The sequence below is a fragment of the Branchiostoma floridae genome, chromosome 1 (assembly GCF_000003815.2).
Source record: "Branchiostoma floridae strain S238N-H82 chromosome 1, Bfl_VNyyK, whole genome shotgun sequence".
In the NCBI taxonomy this organism is placed as follows: domain Eukaryota; kingdom Metazoa; phylum Chordata; class Leptocardii; order Amphioxiformes; family Branchiostomatidae; genus Branchiostoma; species Branchiostoma floridae.
Window position 1 is genome coordinate 24,226,954 of NC_049979.1, and position 27,499 is coordinate 24,254,452.

A 27,499-nucleotide genomic window follows, 5' to 3' on the forward strand; every position below is an offset into this window, starting at 1 on the left:
CGCTTAGGTTCATGTTTCCCCTGCATGGCCGACCAGCTCCTCTGGTAGCAAAACTTCCCTGGTAAATTTTTCTCCCTATAATAGCCAGCGTAGTCAGTCTGGCAGAGACTAATATACAGGTCTCCCTGTAGAGTTTCAGCTTGTAGGCTTGGCTGGGCTGTTTGGCACTGTACTACCGCTAGGGGGCACTGCTAGTAGGTCTGGTGACTGTCCAGAGATGCTGAGCCTTTGCATGCTGGGACTGCTGAGGGAGCGGGTGGGCGTGGATGGTCGTACCTCCGGGGGGTCGGCGGTACTGGTGTGGTGACTGCTGTACAGCTGGATCTCTACCTCTGCATCTACAGCAACCAAACATGGAACAAAAGTTATACACTCAGGATAAAGTCAAAACAGTTAAAGAAGACGACTCAGGGGATAATAAAATCTGGTCTATGTGGACAGCTGGTCACAATAGACATAATTTTTCATGCTTGTATCAAATGGAAAAATCATCCGAGGGACAAGTGTGTGTGTGTGTGTGTGTGTGTGTGTGTGTGTGTGTGTTTGTGTGTTTGTGTAGAATACCAGCATAACTCTAGTTTAAACATGAAGTGACTTATCGCATTCATGTATTTAAAAAAAAAAAACAATTTGTGGACCACAACCTTTGTTATGCTACATCAGCAGTGAACCAAAACCTATACTTAGTGTAGTACACATACACTAAGACACATACTTACCATCGTCCATTTTCAGCCACTTGCGGACATCTCTAGAGTCTGTGAGACAAACAGGAACAAAGAAACAGTCAGCAGATTTTTCAAAGTTGGTACCCTCAGTGACTATAATGGTACATGTCAATGGTGCTATTTTACCTAATATCATCACTTCAGACTGCTACTTCTAGTTGTTAAATCAAGACTCACAATTGTTTTGTTTCAAAATCCTCTGCATTGAGAAACATGTACATTCATTACTATGAAGCAAATTTGCCCTGCTAACCTCCAAGGATCTCATGGATAGATGCAGACCCCCTGGTCACCACCTGTTTGTCGATGTTCTTGACGTCCATCTGTAGAATACAGCTGCCGTTCACTGCACCTGTCAGATCTGCCGGCACCTGGAAACACAGACATCAGTTTGTTTCTACACTGCATCATTGCACACTGCACATGAGTACTGCAAACAGAGAGAAGCAGAACTAGACTGAAAGAGACTACAAAATTACTTATGTCACGAAACAATAGTGGGCACAACTGGATGAAAGTAGTAGTAGTAATTGACTTTAGTAGTATCCAGTATTTGAATATATAGAATTATGTACAATGCTGCAGATGTCCCCAACACAAGGATGGGCAACATTCAACTTCACTCCGCATTACTAACGGTTTAGTGTCCTTTCTTACACACTCCATCCAAGATATTCTCTGTCTTCCATAACATCTGTTGCCCGGTAAGTACAATTTGCTGATGGTGTTAATGCAGCTACTGGCTTGTTCAACAAGCCCATACCCGACCCCATATGACAAAATGAAAGTAACATGGTAAAACAAAATAGGCAGCAAAGAAGCATTTATTAATAAGGATTTGAAACAAAACAATATCTGTAACATCATAATGGTTAACATTTTGTGGTCATGAAGGATACAGGTACAGTCCTACCTGAAATGTGACATCAAAGTACGGAGCAGGGGAAGCCTTGACTTTTTCTGTTTTGCAGATCTGCTGTGCCTTGAAGCTCCGCCCTTTGGCATTAAAACTGTGGATGGGAACAAACCAGCAGGTGAGCATCTTTTGGTGACATGGTCGATCTTCTAACTGTAGTAAAGTCTCACATCATAATATTACTCAGTCTGTGTACTCTACCTAAACAGTTTAACTTTTACTATGTATCTCATATTGGACTGCACCAAGTAGCGCTAGGCATCTGAAAATTGATGCGAATCAGTGCCATTTTTTTGCACCAATTGGTCTGAATTTGCAATTTTTTACAAAATTGCTACAAGATGGTGAACATCCCTCTATCACTTCAAATCTCTTTATTTTTATGAAGTTTTAATCTTGATTTTTACATTTGTTTTTGATTCAGTTGAAATACTGGAATTTCTAATTACGTCAAGACTTGTACTGACACTGAGAGAGTGACATTGACTGATACATTGTCTTCATACCCAAATGCTGGGCAGTGCAATTGCAATCAGTACAAATCTGTAAAGTTGGTATAATTTTATAGCATGACTTGGAGCCATCCAATGGGCAACCTGCATTACAAAGTGATGCAATGGCAATTGTTCTTCTTGCTCTATCATAAATTCATCTAGTCAAAACTATGACAACTGTGACCATTCGACTTGCCTTACCTTACAAAGTGTAGCCTACAGTACAGCTCTTTTTTCAGCATGTCTCCCCTGAGTCCCCTTGCCCTGAGCACTGCACCGTTCACGTTGTAGTACCTCCACACTGAGATTAAAGAGTAGTAGTCAATGTTTTAAAAAAAAGTAGTGAGACATATGGAGTGTTGAATAGAGTTCACGGTTAGGTAAGAAAAACTGTCTTTGCACAGGTTTATGAAACTTTGACTAAAATGTAACAAAGTGTAGATTGTTATACCACCACTTTTTACATATTACAGCACCAAAACAATAATTGGTTTCAGACTGCAATTTCTACTCAAACTGCTAGATGGAATTTCAGTACCATGGAGAGCAGAAAACTTTGTGTACAGCTAGCTAGATAGCACTTCAGTACCATGCAGGTATCATAAACATGTATGATCAAACACATGTCCAATTGAGACATTAACTTTAGGCTGCACTTTTCACACCAACTGCTAGATGGCATTTCAGCACCATGGAGAGCATATCTCACATCTCAGAGTACTTTCAGGATCAACTGTTTGGAACCATCATTGATGGCATTCACTTGTGGCTGAGTATTCTAGTTCATGTCAGATCATCAGGCGTTCATTACTGTTTGTGGGTGATGGTGCTGCTCTGGTCTTTTGCAGCTTGTACCTACTGTATACAAAACAAAAACAAAAACTGGTGTGTTCTGCTAACAGGCAGTTTACTGATTACGAAGAACAAACAAACAAACAAACCCACCTGGTGGGATGGGGCTGGCTGTTCCATTGGCACTGGTGGTTTCCCTGGAGACATTCACAAAGGAAGAGGACAGATGGAGAGGTGGTCGTGGATTACTGTACAACAACACGGGGGAAACAGCTTTGACAAAACATGCTCAAACATACAGGCTCCAGATTTATCTTTTGGAATACGTGCACTGGTGCACTTGAACTAAAAATTTAGTTGCACAGAAAATTTTTTAGGTGCACAACACTGAAGTAGGATGTCAGCAACACCTAATTACTTACTGACTCTCTTCAGAGATTGTATCTGAAATCCTATACCTAACTTTCAAAATGTTCAACAGTCAAGAAATACCACAAAGATTGTATCATATTTTCTGACAATTGATTTCACAAATATGCTGCATACTACTGGTAGTAGTGCACAAAAGTACCTTTTAAGTTTACAAGTTATATAACTTTACATAAACCTTTAGGTTCCCTGGTGTGCCCACAGTCAAACATTAGGTGCAAAGTCCCAATTTTGAATGAACAAAGGTGTTATGCAAAATTATTTCAAGCCACAAGCATAATATCAAATAAAAAAGAAACTAAAAAAGTGACGCTTTCAATATCAGCTTCTAGTTTGGGTGACGTCCTAAGACAATGACTTACATGTACATGTGAGAGCTCAGTTCTGAGATTTCTTTCAATGTTACAGTCTTTCTTTCCCCCTTTTTATCAGTCTTTGTCAGAATGCTGGGCATGTGCCTGAAATGAACAGTAAATGATTTATCTCTTATACATTTCTTCCTTAGGGTATTAGTGATAAAATAGGTTTACTAATTAAAAACAAAATAAACATGTCAATGCTTGTCAAGCATTTTTAAATGCAAACATTTAGGTGCACCTGAAATGTTTTGTGTGAGCATATTCTAACATGACAGAATTAACTTTCACATGCTGTAGACTACTTACTTTGTATCCACAACTAGGTTCTGGAAACTCTTACTCCTTTTTCTCAAGCGGAACCCAGGAAACTTCTTGTTGGGTGTCGGCCCGTCTGTCGTGTTCAGGACGTTCATGCGAGGAAGGCTCTTTTTCCTGAACATCCCTGTCAGGGACGAGAACCTCTCCACTCTGGGCCTCTCAGGTGGAGCTTCAGACTCTGACTGGGAGGACTAAGAGGCAAAAAAGGGTAGCAGTACTTCAGTGTAATATAGTTGTCACTTGACTTTGTCTGTCATTTTCAGTGTTTTTCGTAGCCTTTGCCATATGTCACTTTGAAATGCCCATTTCAGCACTAACTCTAAACAAAAGAAGCACAAATGCACAAGAGACACACAAATGCCCAAGAGAATCACAAAGCTATTCTGCACATGATACAATTGACCATACATCTAGTTTGCCCTGCAGTTTTTGCTTTAACCATTAGATGGCATTTCAGCACCATGGAAAGCAGCAAGTTGTTTCAAATTGTCCTCAAAATGCTAGAAAGTTTGTCAGACCAATGGAAATCAGCAAGTTTTGTGCATGATTATTCACTTAGAAAACAGTGTAGACTGTACTGTACTTTTATTGACTGGTAGATTGCATTTCAGCACTATCTATGCCACTATGCTTTGCATACAGTTTATGACACCACTGAAACCAGCATTAGTTCCAGATGGTAATTCTTATTCAAACTGCTAGAGGGCACTTCAGTACCATTAAGAGCATTAAGCTTTGTGTATGATTTATGACTAAATTATACTATATATCTATAAAGAGTATTGATATTCAACTGCAGTTTTCAACCAAACTGCTAGGTGGCACTTCAGTACCATGCAGGTTTCATGTATGACCAAAGGCATATGTCCAATGTAGACATTAGTATGAAACTGCACTTTTCACAGCAACTGCTAGATGGCATTTCAGTACCATGGAGAGCAGAAAGTTTACCTCTGCAACAGATTCCAGCTGGCATGGTCCCTCCTTGATGGGAGATTTGGCTGTTTGGTGGACAGTGGAGCTCTGGCTGGAGCGTCTGCTGTCACTGTTCTCCTCAAACACTTCCTCATCCTCCTCTACCAACTCCCCTGGGACCATGTCCAGTCCCTCACTGCTCATGGCTTCCACCTCTAGTGTGGCCTGCTGTGCAAGAGTTATGTTTGTGAAAAATAGCACTGGAATGTGATATTCATACACAGTGCTCTTGCAATGAGCCTGGCTGGTAAATTGCTTGTATCTATGAACTATCAATGGTTAAGTCAACTGTCAACAATACCTAGAAACCTTTAAACCGTTGACCACCTAGGTCACAATGTGCTGTGCAAGAGTTATGTTTGTGAAAAAGCACTGTCCCAGAACATACATGAAACTGCACTTTTTACAGCAACTGCTAGATGGCATTTCAGTACCATGGAGAGCAGAAAGATTCCAAGGGCTCCAGGCAATCAGTCTGGTGAACTGCTTGTATATATCAATAATCAGTGGCAAAGTCAACTGTCATCAATACCTGGACACCTTCAAACTATGAACCACCTCATTCTCAGTGTGTTATCTAAAATGTGACAGTTAGAATTTGTTGCGGTTTCCATTTGATGTTTGGTCAACAAGTTGTCCTGAGTGGTGCAGATTAACATCTGTTTGTGCCACTTTGTGAATGCCTGGTGCAATTTAGTATAGGCCAGCGAGATCCATGTATCAAACTTTTCTGTGAAGAATACCAGAAGAATGGCATGTGTAAGATGCTAATAAAAGCTTACCTCAGGGTTGTAGATGACCTTAAACATGAGTTGAATAGAGCCCTGCTTTATTCTCTGTAGTTCAAACCATGTAGGGCCCTCCTGGTGAGATACAATATAAATTTAAGTTCCTTTTTTCCTTCTGATGAAACAGGTTCAATATTTCTGTTTTTCAACAAAACTTGTATACGGATGTCTACTGTGTCTGTACCTGAAATATTTGAAAAAGTTACCTATGGTCTCAAATTATGATAAAAAGATAAGTGGAATGTTTCTTTAGGCTTCAGGTATATTATGCAAAGAATCTATGCTCAGTGCAAAATGATGCAATACGATGTTGTTTTCAGTGCTAGATTTTGAATGAGAAACGAAGTGCAAAGTGCCTTTCTCAAGGGCACAATGCTTAGCCTGGAATGGAACCTGTGACTTTTTAGTCTTGTGTCTGCCAGCCTAGCCACCTGTCCATCCAATGCCATGCTAACCACCCACCTTAGAAAGTCTCTGGATGTCCTCCTGAGTGAATGACATGGAGCCCATGAACTCCTTCATAAAGAATGGATCTCTGTCCCACACCGTCTGTGCAGGGAGAGATAAAGGTAACGTCAACACTTTTCAAGTATGGTCACTGCAAATGAGTTTATAGATGACATCTTCTGCAAACTTAGCCTGGGTACCATCTGGATAGTAGTTTGCTCAGACGTTAATTATACACTACATACAATCGCTTTTTGCTCCAACTTTTCTTATACATGTACACTGCATAGAATCACTTCTCGCTCTGACTTTTATTATACACTATACACGGTCGCTTCTCTGATATTCCATCAGGAATTGTCCAAAGTTTGGACAAGGGCACTGATTGGTCGCTACACATGAGCGAATTAAGAAATGGGTTCAAGCGCTCATTCAAACAGGTGTTCCAACACCCCATACGCCCTCCATCCACTTGTGTGAGGGCCAGTTGTCATCAAATGAGTGCTCTAGATCCCATTCCTTAATTTGTCAGATGGGTAGCAGAGTGAACTACTAGCCAGTGGCACCCAGGCTACTGCAAACTTAGGAGATAGGTAAAAAATACATAAACGTAACTTGGAATAAAACCTGCATCATGGTCATAAGATATTTTAGTCAGTATTCATAAAGCGCGCGTGCACCAATGGTTCACTGATGTGGCAGCCCAGTACAACTTATCAAGTTGGCAACTACACTCAAAGCTATCAATCTTAAAGTTTCAACACAACCATGGCTCCCATACAACATATTTTTCCATTTTCATATATTTCTCAAAATCAGGTGAAAATCGATACACAGATGTCATTCATAACATATACCTTTTTGTGGCCTAAGTAACACGTAAAACATGTAGAACATGTCAAATTCTTGACCTTTGGATCATCAAGGGTGGGTTCCTGCTCAAACAGACGGTAAGCACCGATTATGTTCTGACATTTTAGGAAAGGTCACAAGCTGTATAGAATTTTCCACTGGCTGTAACCAAAGTTCACATCATACATCATAGTCACAGGAGATTCAATAAGTGACTACCGGGAGTACAGCCGGAACATTACATGTTAAACTTGAAAGGAACAATGGGATTATCCTTCAAGGAGTTTTTGGAGTGCACATCTTTCTAACCATCAAATATTGATTCTATGTGATGGTATTGATATAAACAGTATATCAGGGTTGTAGCCAGCGTGAAATCATTTTCAGTCCCCTTGATTTTGAATGGGAATCCTATCGAGCAACAAAGGCATGGCATGGCGTTGCGCGTCATTTCTAGGGGGTCTGGGTCCCAGAAAATTTTTAAATCAAGACCCTCTGAAACACTATTTCCTGCATTTTGAGGTGCAAATTTTGCTTGTAGACTAAACTGTTCAATGGCATCTGTTTTGGTGAAGAAGAACACATGGGTTTCAGTTTTTTTGTATCTTTACATATCAATTTTTGTCTGTCCCAGGGGACGGAATGGGGAAAACTTTTTTCAGTCCCCAGCTGCAAAATTCCTTCAAAGGACTGAAGGACAGGTGCTGGCTACAACCCTGCAATATATACATATACAATGTAGCTATGATGATGTATGACATGCATATCATTCATTTTCATTCATTATATCCAAACCTCTCCAAAGCCACTTCATAGTTTTGTCTGAAAGTAGCACTAAGGCTTAGAAAATATTAAAAAAAAACATTTGCAAAAACTAACATGAATCAAATGAAAGGACATAGATTGTTTTTGTAAATAACATATAATGTCATGCGTAAAAATATAAGTGTATGGATTTAATAGGACTATGTTTTTATATGATAATTAAGACTTTAATCAATTTGTTACTTCTTTTTGGACCTTTACCTCTACTGTTAAGACTGCAGGCTGATTTCAGCTTCTCGTGAAAAAAACTGTCTTTATAGACAAAAATTGGACCATCTTATAATTGTCTCCATGGTATTGGCATATCAAATCTCTGTTCTGTTTATATATCTTTTGAAATGATGATGTCATAATGATGACCTCTTGAACTTAAGACTCTGTTTAGTCATTGAAAAAAGACAACAGATGCTGTCTGAAACATCTGGACATTTTCAAAACTTATCCAGTTTCTTGAGTAACATCTATATTGAGTAAAACATATAATACTATTCATGCCATACCTGTGACGCGAAAACGTTCGATACGGGTGTTTTGGATGGGGCCATAACTTCCGCATCGCAGAGGTTCAAAAGGCGTATTACACGGGCTCCAATAAATCGAACTGTTTCAAGTGAGCCGAGTGCGGCGCCATAGAAAGTTCGAATACCTGATTTGGACGTTGGAACATTGCTGTTGCAACACTTTTTGTTCGAGGGCACCAAATTTGTTCAACTTCTGGCACATTTTGCATCAAAACAGGGGTTTTCTCAGGTGGGTATGACATAAATATAATACAACACGGTGTATTCCGCATCACCCTCGGTCCCAGCCCTCCCGCGGGTTGGGCTGGGACCTTGGGTGATACGGAATACACCGTGTTGTATTCTACACTCAGCACAAAAAGTTTGAAATATCAACTTCGGTTGATCATATTTATGTTGTTTCTGCATCAATTTCAATATATTATATATCTATAGAAAGCTTGCATGATTTTCTTTCCAATGGTATCAAACTCATTATCATTGTTAACTCATGGAACATACACTAGGCCTGCTAACGTGAGTGGTTCACGAAAAAAAAGTGCCCAAATTCCCCCGTTTCTGTTTAAAACTGTATCGTCCGGTTCAACTGTTGTTATGACCGCGGGTGACAATGATTCAATCAATCCTTCTATCACCTAATGTTTGGTATACAGAACATCCAAGTTTCTTTTTAACATATCTGAGTGGAGTATTTTATGAGTGTAAATTCATGGAACGAGGACTAGGCCCGCTTACGTACAGGGGGTCCTAAAGATAAAGTGCCAAAATTACTCTACTGAAGTCAATCACTCCATTCTGCTCATTTTCTTCCGTCAGTATTGACTTGTGAATGAAGGCAAGTTGAATAAACAGGACATGTCAATCAAAGCTACTATAATTACTCTTTATTCAAGCAAAAAATCTGAACCATGGCAAGAGGTGATCAATCGAGTGCTAGCCATAAGCTGTAGGAAGGCTATTCCAGCATCCAATGGTCCTTGCTCTCTGTGGACTGGTGTTGACTGTTGTAATCTTGCAGAATGGTATTTGGTCCAATATTGAAGAGGTAGAATGTTGCTCCTGGATGGAGAATGGTGTCCCTATATGTCACCACATTAATTTGCCTGGAATGATGACGAGTCTTGTTTTTCCTATGGTGGTTAATACCGCCCCACACCATGACGCTGCCTCCACCACCAAATGCCGAAAGTTACTCTTGCCTAGTCAGCGTGCGGTTCTCCTTGCCGCATCCACGCTTTGATTCTGCCATCCGACTATCGAAAGGGCAGATGAACTCTACTCAAGTGTACTAAAACCTTGTTTGTTCCGTATACCAAATGTGAGGTGAAAAGAGGATTGATTGAACCAGTGACACACGCGCCAATATCAACAGGATGATGCAGTGTTGAACAGAAGTAGGGGAATTTGGGCACTTTTTTTTCGTGACCCACGCACGTAAGCAGGCCTTGTGCTCGTTTCATGTGTTTACAATCATAATAAGTTTGATACCATAGGAAAGAAAATCACACATGCTTTCTATTGATATATAACACATTGAAATTGATGCATAAATAATGGAAATATGACATACCAAAGTTGATATTCCAAACTTTTTGTGCCGAGTGTATATGTAGCTCCCAAAACTCACAATGTCCAGTGTCTCGTTCTGTGCAGGCATGTTGATGGTGACAGACTCGTCCCAAACTGGGTTCAGACTCTTCTTGATCACCGTTGACTTGAAGAGAAGGTCGTTCTTGATCCTGACTTCACAGAACGGATCACTCAGACCTGTTCAACATGACGAAACAGAAGCATGCAATAATTGAAATAATATGCAATCTCCCATGTTATAATCAAGATTTTACTTGAACGTCTTGCTTTGAGTGTAGTTCCTCTCAACTAGTTTTGTCAAACGTTTTGCTTTGAATGTAGGTCCTCTTATCTCATTTTGCCTACCCCTTTGACAGTTAAGAGAAATGTCAAGTTAATTGTGGATCCACGTAAAGTCAGTGTCAGTTAAGACAGCTACCACAGAAGATCTCTAGTTTTCTTAATCCTTCTTGTTTTTCTTTCTTAATGATTCACTTAGTGTCATGCCTGTCCATTCCCTGACATTATCCTCACATCTTTATCCATTGTCTACCCCATTATTCTTCCCTGGACAGTTCCCTGGATAGTTTTGGCCAGCCTCAAATGAATATTATCTGTGTTCGTAACACTTCCGTTTTCTTTTCTTTGCTGTGGTTAGCTAGTAGGTCTTCATATGAACAAATCATTTGCTTGACTCTATTACATAATTCAACATTTGAAATACGGTCCAGACTGTGGTCCATACATATGGAATTCCCTTTCATCTTTCCTTGGTGCTGAACCACTGATGTTGTTGACATCAGAAACTCCAATTGAAAACTAACATATAGTCTCCATTTCTTCTTTTATAACCTAGATGAAATGCTCTGCTATGATTTGAATGCAGCTGTCCGTGTGTAATTCCAACACAACTCTCGAGATGGCTCTTCAGTACTGCATTTAGTTACTTAGCTTCTTCGTCCCTGGAGAGACACAAGGTCATGACTTTGTCTTTCCATCTGGGTCTATCCAGTATCAGCTGAGATTATCAAACTTTTGACTAGTATCCTTAGAAAAAAATTAATACTAGTTCTCCTTAATTTGTGGGGGTAACCTACATCCATTATTTTTTATTAACAGGGCATTTAGGTATATCAGGTTGACGGATAGTGCATACACAATTTCAAACTACAATACACCTAATGTATTTTGAAAAATTGCAGTTTGAAATCTTCGACCGTCAACTTGATATCAACAGATATAGGCTAACCTACCATTCATGTCTTTGGCCTCCAAGTCTTTCCCCTTCAGAATGTTCAATTCCATCAGTCCATGGCCTGGTAGATTGAAAAAGGACAGCAAAGAATATACTTACAGCAGTTGCAAACATTTCAGTCATTCTAAACTGAGTTGATAATAAAACCCCAAAGTTTTGCACAATACAAGGTACAATTCACTACATACATAAGTTACTCTTCTTGATACTAGTATTTTAAGTGAAATCATAAAAAGTATCAAAAGTTGTAAAAAGTGATACTTACCTTGACTTACCCCTGAGAGTGCATCTGGTTGCTTAAACTTTGACTGTAAAATAAAGTCAGAGTTTATCAGTAAACATGTACTGTTCATAATGTTTCCAATACTGTGTTGTTTCTTTTCTTAACTTTGTAGTTTTGAAGTTGCTAGGATTATAGCACCAACAGATTATATCTAGGGTGAGTAAAACATATATTTTTTGTACCCACACCTGACAGTTTTAATAAAGCAGCCATAAAGATTGCCTTTTATTGAAAAATATGCAATCTTTACGCATGCTTTACGGTATGCTCAAAGATTGAATTTTTCGGCCAGTGAGTCCAATTGTACCATATGCATTTTAAAGGCAATTTATGGATAAAGTACAAGGGCAATGCTGAAACATCTATGAATGTAAATGAGTTGAGATACACATTTCCTTGCAAGCAGCTTAAGTAAGGATTTGTCATATTGAAGGTGGCACAACAGCAAGCGCTGATATGTACAGGGGGATTTCATGCATTTGCAAGTCATCTTGACATCAGTGTGTTGTCAGGTGTAACAAGGTGAAAGAAAGTGAGAGAAAGCGACTGTGCGTGAAGAAAAAAATGATGCATTAGCAAATAAAACAATAAAGAAACATTGCTACACAGCTATACCAAGGATCTATAATTGGTATCAAATTAAGAAAATATCAGAAAGAGCATGATAGAAAAGTACAGCCAAGGAAAGGTACAGAGGGGAAAGTGTTAGTAAGGACAGAGAGAGAATGTACCTTCTTGGTTTCAAGCTTACTCCCAGCTTGGCAAGGTAGCTAACATACAGTCACAGAAAACAATACAAGGCATACCACGTCGTCATGAGAACAACATGATTGTGTACATTTCGTCCTGCACATACCACTAGAGCACTATGTAAGTGGTTGTCTGTACTTGTTACCTCCATGGAAAATGGAGGTATAGATTTTGGTTGCATTTGCTTGTGTATGTGTATGCTGGAACACGCTATAATTCGATATACATATATTAAAATTTTCTGATATTGTTTTAAAAAACAACGTATTGTTAGATTTCTTCTACACTACATAAATATTATTTTTTCTTTTCTTTTCCTTCCTTCTCCTTTATCTCTCTCCTTGGTGCTGAAATAATTGGTGTGACGACCTTCGAATGTTTCAAAACGACTAAAAGTTCCGAAATTGTTTTGAAAAACAAAATATTGTTAGATTTCTTTCACACCAGCTGAATAATGTTTTTCTTTCCTACTGTTTTCTATATCTCTCTCCTTGGTGCTGAAACTATTGGTGTAAAAACCACACCTTCCCGTGGATATTGTTGCAAAATAACAAAGATTTCTTTGTCACTGCAGACACAACCTATTGTTTTTGGTTTCCCTGTCCTTGGTGCTGAAGACATTGTTCTTGTAACTACCACAACTTCCAAATGATATCTAAACAGACAACCTCTGTGTACTGGCTCCAGTGGTATGTGAAGGGGTGTTAGTCGACCTGTGGTATCAGGGGTAAGCGAGTTATGTGACAAGTTGATTGGATTACCAAAGACAGCTGACGTCCAGGTGCAGGCGGGAGATGCAGTTTATCATAAGCAGGAGGGGCAAAAGCGAGAAAAAAAGGTTCAAGTAACCATATTACTAACCTAATTTCACAATTAAAACAAATGTATTCCTTTGCTAAACAATATCAGGTCCTCATACATGTGTACTTTAAGATCCACAATTATTATAAACCAAAGAAATTCTGATGATTTTAAAGCAATGCGCAAAACATCTTTCATAATCACAATCATAGCAGAAGAGGACTTGGCCTAAATTTAAAGTGTGTGCTATCCTTGTTAACTTTTATGACAAAGTAAATAGAGAATTGCTTGCTCAAGAATATTCATGCTGTTATTGACTGTATGCGTTCAACAAAGGGGGATGATAAATATCTAGAGGAACAAATGAAGCAAATGAAGGGCATTACACAAGGAAGCAGTAGTCAGATAGGCACTGCTTGAGCAGACAGTCTGACTGCAGGAGGCTGGGTAAGATTGCATTATCAGTAGGTACTAGTATGTGCATTTAGATGTACATCTTACCATGGATGCCATGAATCGTCTTTTCTGTTTGTTAAAGCTGCCAGCATTCTCTATGTCTGACTCACTCTCTCGCTGTGTCAGACGGTCTGAAAGAAAGACAAAAATAGAACCATTAGCTCTAAAAATTATTCTGACCAAACAAAATTAAAGAAAACTGATTTCTTTTTTAAAAAACTAGCTTGTCTAAAAATTCATCTATTGTGTAGATTTTATTTTTGAAAAATTGCTTGTTTGGATATTGATCTATCATGCTATTTTCATCATCAACAGTCATATATTGCAATGCCAAGACAGTAATTCAGCCCTCAGGCTGCAAAAGTAGTGATGAAGCTACAACAACTACTGCTCCACAACTGATTAAAAAATGTCTTATTGCAGTCTGTAGGACACAGATCCCAAGAAGCAATGACATTGGGAGAGCCTTAGGGAGGGATTTACACAATTACAATATGCAGTAAGAGTAGCAGTTTCCACGTAATGGGCTCATCAGAGCAGCAAGATTATCTCCTCCATGTAAAGTCACCCCAACAGATGTACTGTAATAGCCTTTCCAATCATGGGCCTGAGCATTGTGTGAAACAATCCTGTAACATGTAATACTATCATTTACAAGCTGAATTACTACATTTGGTTGGAGCAGACCAGTTAGAAAGTTCTTGTGTAAAAGAGACATGATAAAGTCACAGAAGAACTGCATATCATGCCATAAAACTGCACATTGGTGATAAAATTAGTTCTCACTATACAGGGTCATCTGAAACAGTGCAGGTTACGGCACAATCTTCCAAGGAAATAAGCTAACATCACAGCAGACAAATGTACCGGCTGGTTGTACAGTGATTTCAGAAAGACCACACAGTGAATAGACAACTATAAAAGTTTCAAAATGGAAATACAGTATTTCTAGAAATGTTTGCAGTAGTTTTATGTTTACGGGTGAACCCTTTACTGCAAACTTACAACCACCAGAATTTTCATAAATGCATAGTATGTCACTGCAGCTTAAAACTAGACACTTCATTTTTCGTCAAGGCACTTACAGTATTGTCCTACAGGAATTCTGAACTTGAATGATGATGATTGGTTTATTCAGGAAACATATACACTATGTACAAGGCCTTGCAGGCAGCCTCAATTACCTGAATTATGCTTGTGCATATACCGGGTATAACATGATCACACTTACAATTTTGCAAAAAAACTAATTTAAAAGCTTAATTACAGAATTAGTTTAAAACTCAGTATATAAACAGAATACATGATTGCCTGATAGAGTGGCACACAATAGTAGTGTAGCTGTTCGAATGTCCAATTTCGAATTTGAACCAGCCTAGATAACGTGTTTCAGATCTAAACTAGAATATGCTCCATAACATCTTAAATAGAAAATAACATAACAATCCTATGACCTCTTATCGCTTAAGTAGTTCTGAATATCGACAAGAAATGTTGTTTTACCAATGAAAGAAGTATATTCACCTAACCAACATGTACTTGACATTCAACCTTATGTCCTTCAATACCCTTTCAGTAATTGCATCTAACCAGCTTTTTGTCAGCTCTTAACATGTTGTATCACCAATGCCCCTTAATAGACCATTAACAAGACTGATCTATATGGTTAACACATTTCCTCTGGGGAAGCAATTTACAAGGCTTCCCTTTGTGTATAAATCTCTTGTTAACCTTTCCTTCTTAATGAAAACTGATTGCGACCTCCACTTAAAGTACTTTCATAATGTTTGTGCCCACGTTTCTTTCGTGTGTATGCTGTAAGATTAGTTTTGTACATAAAAGAAATTGAACGAGAACACATTTGGGGCTCCAAATAGTAAATGGGTGTGCAATGGGGTGCCAGAAATAGCCGTTTACGGGACCATCAAGATCTGATGAGCGTAAAACTTGCCAGCGGAAGGGCAATCATTGCATGGAATGGCTCAAAAGTCGTGTCACGCTACAAGATTTATTCTTCTCACTCAGTACTTTGCTGAGTTTGTGGAGGGGAAAACTATCAAGCATTCAAGCTAAAGAGCAGTTCTTTGAAGTACAAGTTACGCTGTCAGCCACAAAGAAATTGGATTTTGTGCCCAGCGAGCAATCCATAGCTATTCATTTCAGTGGAAAATTGAAGAAACTTTATGTAAAACTATTGACTGACAAAGGTGTACTACATATTGTACCAGATGTTTTCTTATGACCTAAAATTAATTTTCAGCCCAAGAGAATTCTAATATTCAGCTATTGTATTGTTACAGCTTCAGAATCAATAAATTCATTTTAGTCGTTAAGTTGAGAACCATATGCCAGCTGTAATGGTACTAATAAAACATTTTCCTTATTGATATGCCAGACAGACATTTATAGTAAGAGTAGTATTGCTACTGTACCAGTGTTTTGCCTGAAGTTGTGTTTGCTAAGTTCAATCTTTGCAGATCTTGAATATATGTCCACATCAAATCACATCACAACTCAATCTACATTTTTACATGTAACCCTAATCCGCACGTTACCTACATTCGTTGTTGTTAAAAACGAGGTATTTAGGGATATCAAGTCAACGGTGGGTGGCTTAAAGCTGGGATATATCAAAGATATCGCAATTAGAAACCACTGTTTGTCGAACCATGTCCCTACTTAGCCAGTGTTTTTAAAAACAATGAAAAAGCATTACATCATAAGTGCAATGCCGTAAATGTCAATGTACATGTATTTTGTTTCACATATGATTTGATACATGCAAGTCTATTTCAACACAACTGAATCTGATTATGTATATTACGTAACAATTTCTCAGATAGGAAGTTAACTTACCGACACACTTTGCGACAGATCCCACCGGCCTGAAGACCACAGACACAGTGATGGAGCCCATATCCGCCACCCTGTCCCCCACCCCGTACCCCAGGGGCATCACCTTCCTCAGGGTGCAGGATGGGGCCTGCATGGGGGCACAAAACATCAATATAAACATGGTCACATATGTTGTGCAATCATCATATCATTTGTAAAATTTGTAGGACACATGCATAGCTGTACAATGATCTCACAACGTATATGTATGTGACCGCTCCCAAAGGAACAACCTATGAAAAGTGAATTTCAAAGTGACTTAACTAGTTTAGAGCTGCTCTTTCACTGGTTGAGACAGAATATTTACAGTCTCATTAATATTGTACCAAGGAAATCCCCATGGCTCATTTTTAGTAGACCATGGCTTAACCTGCCATCCTAAGGATTGCAGCCCTTTGTCATAGAATGCATGCCAAGTGAGCGACAACAGCTCTTTGTCCCTAGGAGGGTCGCTAACCACTGGATGGATTACGTGTGCTGTAAAATTTGACAATGCTTCAGGAATAATTTCTTTAAATCAAAATTAGAACTGCTACTGGTCTGAAGAGCTTGGACTAATACTCCCAATAGAAAAGGTGGAAAAAGTCTCTTTTATCAAATATTAGCAATGGCAGCCTATTCAATTTGGAACTATCTGTAGAAAGATTGACTGAAAACTAAAGAAGGGACTCTGAATTGAAAACTATATCCATTTGACAGATGAACTAAAAAGGGAAAATTATGATTCACACATGTTGTGTTAGACATACTGTCTAGTAAAGATTGAAAGGTTGACTATCAATATAAGTAGACTTGTTGATTTGTAGACCTGTGGACCTGATTGCTTCATTTTACAGTCAATTTACTTCTACCAACCAAATGTACCCATAGGGGTCATTTAAGGTGAGCATTACAGGTGTACAAGCCTCTAGGGTACCTGTTTTCTCATCTATTCCAGTGGAAATAAAGGAATTTTCAATGACACCATCCTTTAAGCTATTTTCCCGGCAGATTCCTTCTACTTTCTACAAGTTGCTACTCAATAAAAAGTGCAGTTTCTAGCAGAAAGTGAGTGTGTGTGAGTGACAAATGATAACATCAGCCAATAAGGCTTTTGTTGGATCATTTTCTGTTCATCAGAGTCTTAGCCAAAATAGGTCAGGAAGAAATCAAGTTGCCCTCAAGCACAAAATGTAGATTTGTTCATCTATAATCAAAGCTTCACCTGGCTGACAGGAAGTCAATTTAAGATCAGATTTTTGACTTATCTGGTACAAAAATCTAAATCCCTAAACCAGCTGTGTCATAGATTTTTGAGACACATGCCATTAGAACATCTTTTGTTCCTAGAGGCTTCTTTATCTAATCAGACACACAGATAATGGTGGTTGAATCAGAAGGCAAAATCTCACCAGTTGCCTCGTCCCCTTGGCAATCTTTATCGCACAGCTTCACAGAAACCTTAAGCTACTGTACAATGGCAGTGTTATCATTTTTCATGTTAACATACTATGTAGGTTCAACTTTGTATTCTGTAATTCTCAGACGACTGTAAGTTTCTTCCAGTTTCTTATGTGTGTGTATGACATTTTTTTAAACAAAGGGCATAACATAAGGCCATGTTGATTTGATATGGATGACATCCTCTGGGCACCCCTTAAACTGATGCGTGCAAATAAAACAAAAAGCATGTCCCAAAAGTTGTCCTTCATTGTGGAATCTAAGTGGTCACAGCATACAGAGTATGGTATACCAAATAATAGTATTAATCTTTTTACATTTGTTCTTTCGCATTAAAATTTTCTTCTTTAACTTTTGAAATGACTTTATTTGGCATTCTGTGACATAAGTATCTGTTTACCGACATTTTTCTGCAATACACAGCACATACTTTCTCATTTTACAGCTGCTTTGTACGTTTTACAGTATGGTTGAAATATTTTTTTTAAACAGTCAAAAATTGATGCACGCACAGTTGTCATCCATATGATAAAATCAACATTGCCTAGAATAAATGTCAAATAAAAGAAAGGGTTCTTTGTTACTGACCTGGGCCAGAGATAGGCTGCACGATCCCAAGAAGTCGTCATTGCAGAACTTCCTTCCGTCCCAGTCATATACCAGGAAGGACAACGTGATCTATGGAAGATGTTTTGATTACACGGACTTCAACGGATAACCACAAGGTCCAAGCAAAATGAGAAAGATTTGAAAGTCTGTGATGTTGGAATGACTGGTCATTGCTTTGAAGGGCATCTCAGGTCAAATGGCTGGATGCCATTGTAAAGTCACTGCCATGTGTAGTATTACACAAATACATCACTCTACAGGTACTGGGTTCTTATATCACATTTGTACGTACTACAATTTATTGTACGTGTAACTAGGTGATGTTAATATGCTGCATAGTTATATTTCAGCCATACATAGTATGGTGAAATATATTGTATTCGTAATGTTTCTTTCTTTCTTTCTTTCTTTCTTTCTCCTGTCAAATCTTCAAAGTGATTCATCTCCGCCGTTCCTGGACCGAATGACCTGAAATTTGGCACAGGGCTAGAGTGGGCCAATACCTTGATGCTTTTTTCTCAGTTTTTTCATATCTGCCTCTAAAATGATTTTATTGAGATTTTTTGGTCAATTTTAGACCAAAACTGTATATTTTGGCCCCTGTACCCTGGTATTACAACCAAATGAGCTGAAATTCGACAGAGATGTGCCTTGATAATGCCCCCATATAAATTCGATAACACTTTTGGTGTACAGTACAACAAAATGCTTATTTTTGTGATTTTTTGACCAATTTTTGACCAAAAAAGGACACTTTTGGCCCCTGTACCCTGGTATTCCAACCAAATGAGCTGAAATTTGACAGAGATGTGCCTTGATAATGCCCTCATATAGATTCAATAACACTTTTGGTGTACAGTACAACAAAATGCTCATTTTTGCGATTTTTTGACCAATTTTTGACCAAAAAAGGACACTTTTGGCTCCTGTACCTTGGTATTGCAACCGAATGAGCTGAAATTTGACACAGATGTGCCTTGATAATCCCTTCATGTAAATTCAATAACACTTTTGGTGTACAGTGCAACAAAATGCTTATTTTTGCGATTTTTGGCCAATTTTTGACCAAAAAAGGACACTTTTGGCTCCTGTACCCTGGTATTACAATAAAATGACCTGAAATTTGGTATAGATAGGCATTAGATACTTGGTAACAAGATTCAAGTAACATTTTTGACATAAACGACTTTAAAATGATTAATTTTGGCACTTTTCTGAGGGGAAATTTGTTTTCTTTTGGCCTCCTGACGTGACCTTCCGTGACCCCGCAGAGAGCCACATCTGTGCGCGTCAGCCGGAGAGTTAATTGAATCAAAGACCTAGCCAATCAGCGAAGAGGAGGCCAAAGGCTAATTAATATTCATAAGCGGGGCCTCATGATCCCGTATATAGCAGTGTTCCCGCCAGGGGGAGCGAAGCCCGCCTAAGGCTCTCGCACTATTCAGAAGGCTTTATATTGTATCAGTTCTTAGGGGCATATCTATGATAATCGCAGCAGTCACTTAACTTCTCTTCAGGAGTTTAGCGTAACACTATTTCAGGTCAAACCGTCAAAGGCAACTAAAAACAAACTTTAACGTTACTGAGTTCAACAGTACTTATAACTTGTTATCCGAAGTTGAAACGCTAGCGATGGTATTTTCGCTGCGCTGTTAGCTCTGTGCGACTGTTGTTGACGGTCTTATAACGGTATATTTTTGCACCCCTGTACCCTGGTATGAGTAACATTTGGTATAGATAGGCATAAGATAGTTGGTAAAATGATCCAATTAAAATTTTTGGCATAAAGTACTGTAAAAGGCTTAATTACAGCACTTTTTTAGGGGAAATTGGTTTTCTTTCGTTCTCCATGCCATGACCTTTCGGACGTTCACCCCACAGAGCCGACATCTGCACCTGCGTCTAGCCGGCAGGAAGAGTTAATTCAATTAATGGTTCAGCCAATCAGCGAAGAGGAAAGCGAAGGCTAATTAATATTCATAAGCGGGACCACACAATACGTTAACTTGAAGACTCAGGCCGTACAGACTTCTCGCCAGGATTTTTTCAAAGCGTCGGACAGGGGTCCGGGGGCCGCCAAATGTCCCTGGCGGGGTCCAGGGGCAGGGCCACTGTGGGGGGGACCCAGGTGGGAGAAGCCCCCCCCCGGAAGCTCTTGCATTTTAGACTATTGAGAAGGCTTCTTTTATCAGTTTTTTTAGGGCCATATCTACGATAATCATAGCAGTCAATTACTTCTCTTCAGCAGTTTGACTTTAAAATATTTCGGGTCAAAGCTTCAAAGACAACTAAAACCTCATAAACAACAAACTTTACTTAGCTCAACAGTATACAAAAATATTGTACGGGTTGCCATCCTTAGTTGAAGCGCTTATTTATAGCGCTAGTATCTTCGCTGCGCCGTTAGCCGCCGTGCGACTTTTGTTGACGGTCTGGTATCCCTACGTCGCCGCCTCGCTGATATTCCCACGGACATGTTTCAAGAAAAATACCCAGCAAAAAACGCTGTTCTGCGTCAAATTCTATTCTATAAAACATGTGGGACTCAGTGTTACAGTCTAAATATTTTGTAGAAGCACCGCTGTAGGAAAGAAGGTCCAAGCAATGTAAAACATCACGTAGCATGAAGTTCGCTGTCAACTGGCACACAGCACATGACTGTTTGAAACTCTAAGTCTAATCAACAGCCGTGTTTGATTGATAGCCGGCGGTCCTTTGATGAAGTCGGCGAAAGGTGCGTTAGTTAGAAAATCTGCGTTTAGTTTTGATACGTAATTATAAGTTAGACAGTGGCGAGAATGATTATTTTCTCATCAATATTTCTCTTCAGAATTATTTGAACTTAATTGTACATCTAAACAATTGGCTTACCTGTGCATTGTTTATATGAGTAAAGATCAGTGTACTGAAATCATGTGTAACGTATGGCTCCTAGTCAATAGATCAGCATTTTCTCTATAGTGACCACCTGTCTATAGTGGCCACATTTCCTAGTGCTGTTGTTGTTTGACATAAACTTTGAACATTTAAATTGTAAGTAACTTTAAACTGCCAGAGCTTCAGTCCAATAAAACACTCTCAGCGCCAGGGTATGAACAGACTGACCAGACAGACGAAAATAAATCCTCGAACAAGGTTCAATCGTATCTTCCGGGTCTGGCAGGAAGTTGTTAAACTAAAATAAGAATAGGCTCGATGGCTGATTGCATACAAAGTAAAACAGTTTAACAGTTTTACAGCTTGAAGAAAACAAACGCTCCTACAGTACCTGCACCTGCTTGATAATTATTAAATCGTATGCCCTTCTTGAATAAAAAAAGTTCACTGCAATAATAAGTGTACCCACATCACAAGGAGCTTATACTTTTTTAAACTTACACCTAGTTATCGTACTGAAAATTGTTAATGACATTACATGAAGTCATTCAACAATTTTCAGTCATGATGAAAATTTTCTGAATGGAAGGTGTGATTATTGTCATTTTCTGAAAAATAGAAGCAAGCTCTGTTTTTACCTGGAATCAATTCACAATACCAGTCCACTTTGGGGGATAATGTACTGTTAAGAGGATGTTCCATTTTTGCGCAGGGGTGATTTGGAACAGTCCAATGTTGCGTGGGAAGGGGTATGGCTGAAATATGCTGTATTTGCTCTTAAGCAAATGTCGGCCTTTCTAGTTTTATAATTCTTTTTCCAACCCAACAGGGTGTTAAATTGTTACAGTAACTGAACATGTAATGTCATCAGTCCAGAGAATGGCTACTCTACTCTACTCATGCTCTCTTGAACATGCAATCATCCCGAGTTTAACATTACCCATATATATAATATGTAGTAGACGGGTGTAAATAGATGTTATGAATCTTTCCAAAATACAAAATGTAGATAGACATTAAAGAGGCTCCACAATAACTTTGGAATTCCACTTTTCCCATTTTGAAATGGGCTTATATTTTCAATATAAAAGCACTTGGTGAAAAGTCTTTACATATGATTGACAAGTATGATGTACAGTTGTGAAATATGATAGTAACTTTCATGAATATTCATTTTGAAAATTTTCTTCCTGCAGGAAGTCCTGCAGGAATTCCTGCAGGAAGCGTTTTTCCTGCAGGAATTCCTGCAGGAAAAACTTTTTCCTGCAGGAATTCCTGCAGAAATTTCCTGCAGGACAAAGGTAAATTCCTGCAGGAAGAATGTTTTCTGCAGGAATTTCTGCAGGAATTCCTGCAGAAATGACCTTATAATTCATATCTAAAGCAATAACACTAAGGAGTTCTTATCAATTTGATTTTTTTCATTTGTTTTGAAACTGTTAAACTGTGCCTATTGCATTAGTTGTTTATCAGACCTGACTGTGAATATATAGTGAAATATATTCATACATAATAGAGGGCCTTGTATCCGCAGGGCATGAACAAGATAAATCCATTTTTTTATCCAAGTATGTTCCATGGATGAATGTGTTAAGAATTCATTGAATCGCATTCTGAACTTGACAACTCTCTGGCAACTAAACTTCAAGGGCATGAAAAAGCCTGGCATGTTAGGGTGCCCTCCCCATAATTACATGTATACTGCCTTCAATATATAAACTTTTTATAAATATAAAAGTAGACTTGTAAACTTCAGTTGAAGTTTACAAGTCTACTTTTGCCATTTTGTCAAGTGCTAACATTTTCAATATAAAACTTAAGCCAAGAAGAATTTTCTGATAGGAATTCCCACACCGGCCATAACAATGCCTGCATGAGAAGAGGCAACTAGAACTTGGTTTCAACAAATGTGTTCCCTTCTGGCACATAAGCTGTAATGTAACCATCAGCCATCATGCAATCCTTCTGAAACTGAAAGGGGGGTGCCCATGACAGCGGCTATTTTACACGAGGCTGGACGGTCATACATTTACCCAGGATCTATTGTATGTCCTTTTTACACACAGAAGAAATTGTATGACCACAGACATACCACCTAGTTGTAGGCCTCTGTTGTATGTATGGCCCTTTCCTCATCCATAACTCCTGAGGTAAATGCTGTAAGATTCATCAAGAGGCTCATGTATAGGTGTCATAATAACCTCTCCTGCCCTTTCCTGCCCATCTCTAAAGAAGCCATGATTATCTACTGGTGTAAACTAGCAAGTACAATGCATGTACTAATTTGTAATTCAGGTCATCAGAGAAGTGAAAGACAGTCTCAATTGGGTGAGAAGTATAGTTAATGATCTCATACTAGTATATGCCTTCCAGACTACAAGGGAGTTTTTAAACAAGTTCTGAGCAAGGATGTTATAAGGAATTGACTGACCTGATCTTAATATTGCAGAAACCTCAGGATAGATAAGCATAAAAGTTTATCTGAGTTGGTACATTACATTACAAGGGAAAAACTGTTCTCTAACTCTGGTAAGTAAAATTCTCTCATCAGAAACTTTCCTTCTGAATCATAGTCAATGTGCTACTATTTGATAGTCCTGCATTTATTCTTGGCCTGTTGCAAATGCCAGTTATATATAGGAGGGTAGGAGGTGCGGAAGTGGGAATTATAGAGGCGGCTCGAGGGGTAGAAATTATACAGAAAAGGTTGCAAAAGACCAACAAAATAAAATAATTGATTCATCTTCGTATAGATAACTCACAAATTAAAGTTACACACAAAGTATGAGTCAGTTGGCCATGACATGTTTAACAGCCTATGTTGTGCTTACACGGCTGTGGTGTTTTCATTAAATGAACTCCTCTGTTTGAATGCTCCTTTCATGCATGCATTGAAATACAGTACCAACGTGGCCAAGGATGAAAGGTCCTTGGTCAGCAACCTGAGATTTGTTTGATCTCATTCTGGTCCCTCTTTTCAACCTCCTTGATCTGGTTGGTCATCTTTTGATCATCATAAGATATTAACACTTGAGTATAAATGGGATGGAATGCCATGAAGTTGTTATGCTTCATTGGCAAGTTTGTTCCAGAGAATATTTCATAATCTAAAATTGGGCCTTGTAACATAAGCCAGGAGCTTGCTTCCTCTAGTTGAAAATTCAAGTAAGTATGCGCTATTGTAATGCGGGTTCAAAGTTAGGTCAGCTATTGTTCTAAAGATATGCAAATGATGCTGGTGTCCAATTAACAATTAGCAATAATCCAGGTCCAGGCTACCTGTAACTTGTAGTGCTGAGGATAAAAGGCCTTCAATTTTCAAAGAGATTCGAACTCTGGAACTCAGAGGTCCATTATTAATAGAAGAAATTTCAGAAGAATTACAGAATTTCAGAAACCTATATATAAAGTTCACTATAACACTAATATTTGAATTTAAAATGGTTAAACCAGTAGGGTAAGGTTGTCTTCAATTTAGGGCTAAACTATGAACAATGTTTCTTAAAGTTTTGTGAAAATTTGATGGTCCTTTTAAAGAGCTTAAAAATATGTCCACTTTAGCTAATAGACTGCTCAAACCAAGGAGGTTTAGGAATGAAGTCAGCACCTCTGTGCCTTTTCAATCCAGCTGTGCCTTGCTGCCAGTTTGCCCTTCAAGCTGTGTTAAAAGTAAACAACTGCTGCTGGCTATCAGACCCCCTTCTGTCAGTAATGACCATGATAAAATCAGACCCGAGTGCTCGAAAATAAAAGCTGGTCCTTCTAGTTGTGGGACTGCTATGCTAGTTTCAAAGTTGCCAAACTCCCTATTACTTTGTAAATGCCAGGGAAGTGACTCGAGTGAGTTTGCCATGGAAGGGTTGTCACCCTAGGCCCTGCCCTAGATATAGAGGAGGCTCTACACGTAGGGTTATCTCCAAGCAGATCCTGCATGGCATAAGACAGCACATAAGCTAGGGGAAGGAGTTTAGCCGGCAGAGGAGTAAATTGGCCACGCGTGGAGATTACTTGTAGGGATGTGTTGAAAAGGACAGTGCTCTGAGTGCTGTACAACAAGCTAATCATTATTACATACAGTTACTGTTTTCTGACTTACGCTGGGCCGGCCAGTTTGGTTTGAACATTGATTGGTTTGGGAGGGAGTGCCAGACTTAGATAATTATCGTAAATCAAAATGTCTCTTTTTTAATATTCTACATCAAGGACGTTACATCAGAGGTAATCCATCCCAAAAGTAAATTTTCAGTTTTCTGTCATTCTGAAATACCACTGACCAAGTAAGGAAGGTTGTCATGATAAAGCCACTCTACAACTTAGTACAAGCAGAGGTTTGGCTCCGGCTGTTTTTTTAACGTTTTTTTTTTAGTCATTTTTATTGGGCTTTCTATTTTGTATTGTATCTTGTATTGTTTGGCTGGCGTACTTCAAGAAACATGACAAAATAGAAAGCTCAATAAAAACGACTAAAGTGAAACGTCAAAAAACAGACGGAGCCTAACCTCTGCTCGGAGAGTAGATAAACCCTCGTTGTGCTGACTGAAGCCCAGGACTTATCTCTGAGCAAGACACGTGTTAGGAAGAAAGTCACCACCTGGGGTTCTTGGACAGTCCCTGTGGGATACTTGATAATTGCACATGTATCCTTTGCAATTGTATTAAGGACAAAAGCTGACCTTGTTTGAACCTGCATAACAATAATTACTTGAGGATTTTTCTCTCTGGCCTGACAAAATCACCTAAAAGGAGGGTCAACAAGCCAAAAAAAGGCATGGTTCTAAGCCATAGTGGAAACACTAGCAATATCCATCTGTCACTTGCCAACAAGCCCTTTAAAGTTTAAGCTGTGTCTTTTCAACCAGCACAGATTAACAACTGCTTGGTCAGTTGGTGTCTATCAGACCCCCTTCGGTCAGCATTCATGGTACCAGACCCGACTTTGTGGATATGAACAAGGTGTGAATTGTCTTGATTTGCATAGAGCCAACAAAAAGTGGCACATGGAAAGATTGCTCTCCAAGCAGAGGTTTGGCTCTCGGCTGTTTTTAACATGCTTCAAGGAGGTTGTTTTCAACCTTCTTGCATGCTTTTAGGCATTTTTGTCAAGTTTTTCTATTTTAATATTGTACCGTTTCCTTCATGTCTGCTGGCCAAGGCCTTTAACACATCAAAAACAGCTGGAGCTGAACCTCTGCTTGGAGAGTATGAAAGATAGAATCTCTGTGTCACGCCGGTTACTCTCCAAGCAGAGGTTGGGCTACAGTTTAGGCATTTTTCAACTTTTTGTTTGGCTTTTAATTTGTACTGTGTTCCTCCTGTCCATTTGCGCGAAAAAAAAAGTGCAAAATAGGAAGTTTGACAAAAACGCCTAAAGCACGTCTGCTGGGTAAAGTTTCGGCAGATGTTGGATGTATGATATTCTTCTATAGGGTCTGGCCCAGGCAATGTCAAACAATGAATCTTAATTGTCTTGAGGAGGCAGTAAAGGTTAACACGCCTTCTCACATGCTGAACCACATCGTGAGGATTGGCTTGGAAGAAGTCGGCTTGAGGCCATCTTTCCCACTGACACAGAAGTGCAAGGTCTTTCACAATCTTGCACTTTTGAAACACAAGAGGCAAGTAGTAGTCTCCTGGCTCCCAGGATTTTAACCCGGGCCCACCAGCTCACGAACCTAACACACTAACCACTCAGGCTATAAGGTGACAAACCAGACCATGTTAGACTGTCTTACTGAAGCTGCATTCCTTCATGGACTTTCAAATGCCTTCAAACACATCATGTTTCTTAATATTGCCACTAAGTTTCCTCTGGATCCCCTGATCATCCCAAATATATATCAAGATTTGGCTGCCAGAAAAATAAAAGATTTTATGATTCAGAAACGTGGCTGAAATATCAGATTCATGTCTGAAAACGTTCACTTTCCTCAGTGACGCCACAAAGTATGACCCCACGTACCTGGATGTAACCTGGATCCAAGCTTTAAAAAAGCATAAAGTGAGAAGTTGTCTGGCTATAGTGCTGTGCACAGCACTGCCTAATTTCCCATTTTTCCAAATTCTGAGGTTGCCATTAGTAGGTAGTCCAAAAGTGTTGAGCCCGATCAAGTTGGTGAGATC

At 39.0% G+C, this 27,499-nt stretch overlaps 1 protein-coding gene across 8 annotated transcripts in view; it reads right to left on the minus strand.

Annotated features, from left to right (window-relative positions):
- The window catches only part of LOC118418107 (tricalbin-3-like), a 100,433-nt gene continuing 72,934 nt past the window's right edge, over positions 1-27,499 (minus strand). For 2 of the 8 annotated variants that reach the window (XM_035823940.1, XM_035823971.1), the window contains 18 exons: positions 18,482-18,571; positions 16,415-16,541; positions 13,604-13,689; positions 12,283-12,321; positions 11,534-11,576; positions 11,267-11,329; positions 10,072-10,211; positions 6,262-6,348; positions 5,794-5,874; positions 4,988-5,179; positions 4,025-4,227; positions 3,722-3,817; positions 3,084-3,178; positions 2,340-2,439; positions 1,642-1,738; positions 982-1,099; positions 720-758; positions 1-338 (listed from right to left, as the gene is read on the minus strand). In XM_035823940.1, coding sequence (XP_035679833.1) covers positions 136-338; positions 720-758; positions 982-1,099; positions 1,642-1,738; positions 2,340-2,439; positions 3,084-3,178; positions 3,722-3,817; positions 4,025-4,227; positions 4,988-5,179; positions 5,794-5,874; positions 6,262-6,348; positions 10,072-10,211; positions 11,267-11,329; positions 11,534-11,576; positions 12,283-12,321; positions 13,604-13,689; positions 16,415-16,541; positions 18,482-18,571 — 1,899 coding nt within the window. In that variant the 3' untranslated portion in view covers positions 1-135. Of the gene's footprint in view, positions 339-719; positions 759-981; positions 1,100-1,641; positions 1,739-2,339; positions 2,440-3,083; positions 3,179-3,721; positions 3,818-4,024; positions 4,228-4,987; positions 5,180-5,793; positions 5,875-6,261; positions 6,349-10,071; positions 10,212-11,266; positions 11,330-11,533; positions 11,577-12,282; positions 12,322-13,062; positions 13,072-13,603; positions 13,690-16,414; positions 16,542-18,481; positions 18,572-27,499 lie in introns of all 8 variants that reach the window. The other 6 variants (XM_035823948.1, XM_035823978.1, XM_035823956.1 and 3 more) reach the window with 6 other exon arrangements.